The sequence below is a fragment of the Photinus pyralis genome, unplaced genomic scaffold (genome assembly GCF_008802855.1).
Source record: "Photinus pyralis isolate 1611_PpyrPB1 unplaced genomic scaffold, Ppyr1.3 Ppyr1.4_LG6, whole genome shotgun sequence".
Lineage (NCBI taxonomy): Eukaryota > Metazoa > Arthropoda > Insecta > Coleoptera > Lampyridae > Photinus > Photinus pyralis.
The window spans coordinates 33,203,096-33,204,019 of NW_022170663.1; the positions used below are offsets into that span (position 1 = coordinate 33,203,096).

Sequence of the window (924 nt, forward strand, 5' to 3'; positions counted from 1 at the left end):
GTACATATATTATAGTAAAATGACACTACAAGACCGGCTGTGGTGCCATGAAATGTAATTGTGGAAATAATGGTTTAGAATACACTAGTTACCTACTAGTTCATGTGGTCAGTGTCCAGAAAGAAATTGTGAAACTAGTCCGCAGGGAGTACAAGATGAAGAAATCCATCAAAGTACAAAGATACAGATTATCATGAATTGTTAAAAAAAACAGTCAAATCATTTTTATTTTTGATCAATAATGGAAAATGATCCACATTTTGAAATAATTGTTTGTTTGTACTACTTAGTAAGTAATAAGTCTAATGTGTAATAAAGTTTACTCTATTAAAATAGGCAATTTGGGTGACTCAATATCATCACTTTATGTACAGGGTGATTTCCAACCTCTCTACCAAACTGAAATGGTAACTAGAGGGGATCAAAATAAACGTTTTTTTTTCAAATAAAGTTTTGATCAAATTGTAATATTAAGAGTTATTTAAATTTTTCAAAATTTCCAAATTAATTACTTAATACGTAATTTTTGACATTTAAGTGACATGTGTACTTGTTCAGATTGAATTTTAATAATCAAGTATCATATCGTTTAAATCAGCGGTTTTAAATAAACCAAAACCAGTAGCTGTCAATTTTGAAAAATTTAAATAACTTTCCTTTCTTAATATAATTTGATCAAAACTTTATTTGAAAAAAACGTTTATTTTGATCCCCTCTAGTTAGGTACCATTTCACTTTGGTAGGGAGGTTAAAAATCACCCTGAAAGGATTAAAAGGCAATGCAGGGCGAACACTGACAGTACACAATGAAATGTCAAACACAACATAAAGATATTAGTGGTTACCTTCAAATCTTTCTGGTTCTTATATTATACTGTTTTCCATATAAATTATTGGATTTGGAAAGCAGTAATTTTCTCATAG

General features: G+C 29.1%; 1 protein-coding gene across 1 annotated transcript in view; it reads right to left on the reverse strand.

The window, feature by feature from the left end:
- Positions 1–104, reverse strand: part of LOC116174602 (Krueppel-like factor 7) — a 1,262-nt gene extending 1,158 nt beyond the window's left edge. The window contains exon 1 of the mRNA XM_031492543.1: positions 97–104. Coding sequence (XP_031348403.1) covers positions 97–104 — 8 coding nt within the window. The remainder of the gene's footprint in view (positions 1–96) is intronic.
- Between the last annotated feature and the right edge of the window lie 820 nt (positions 105–924).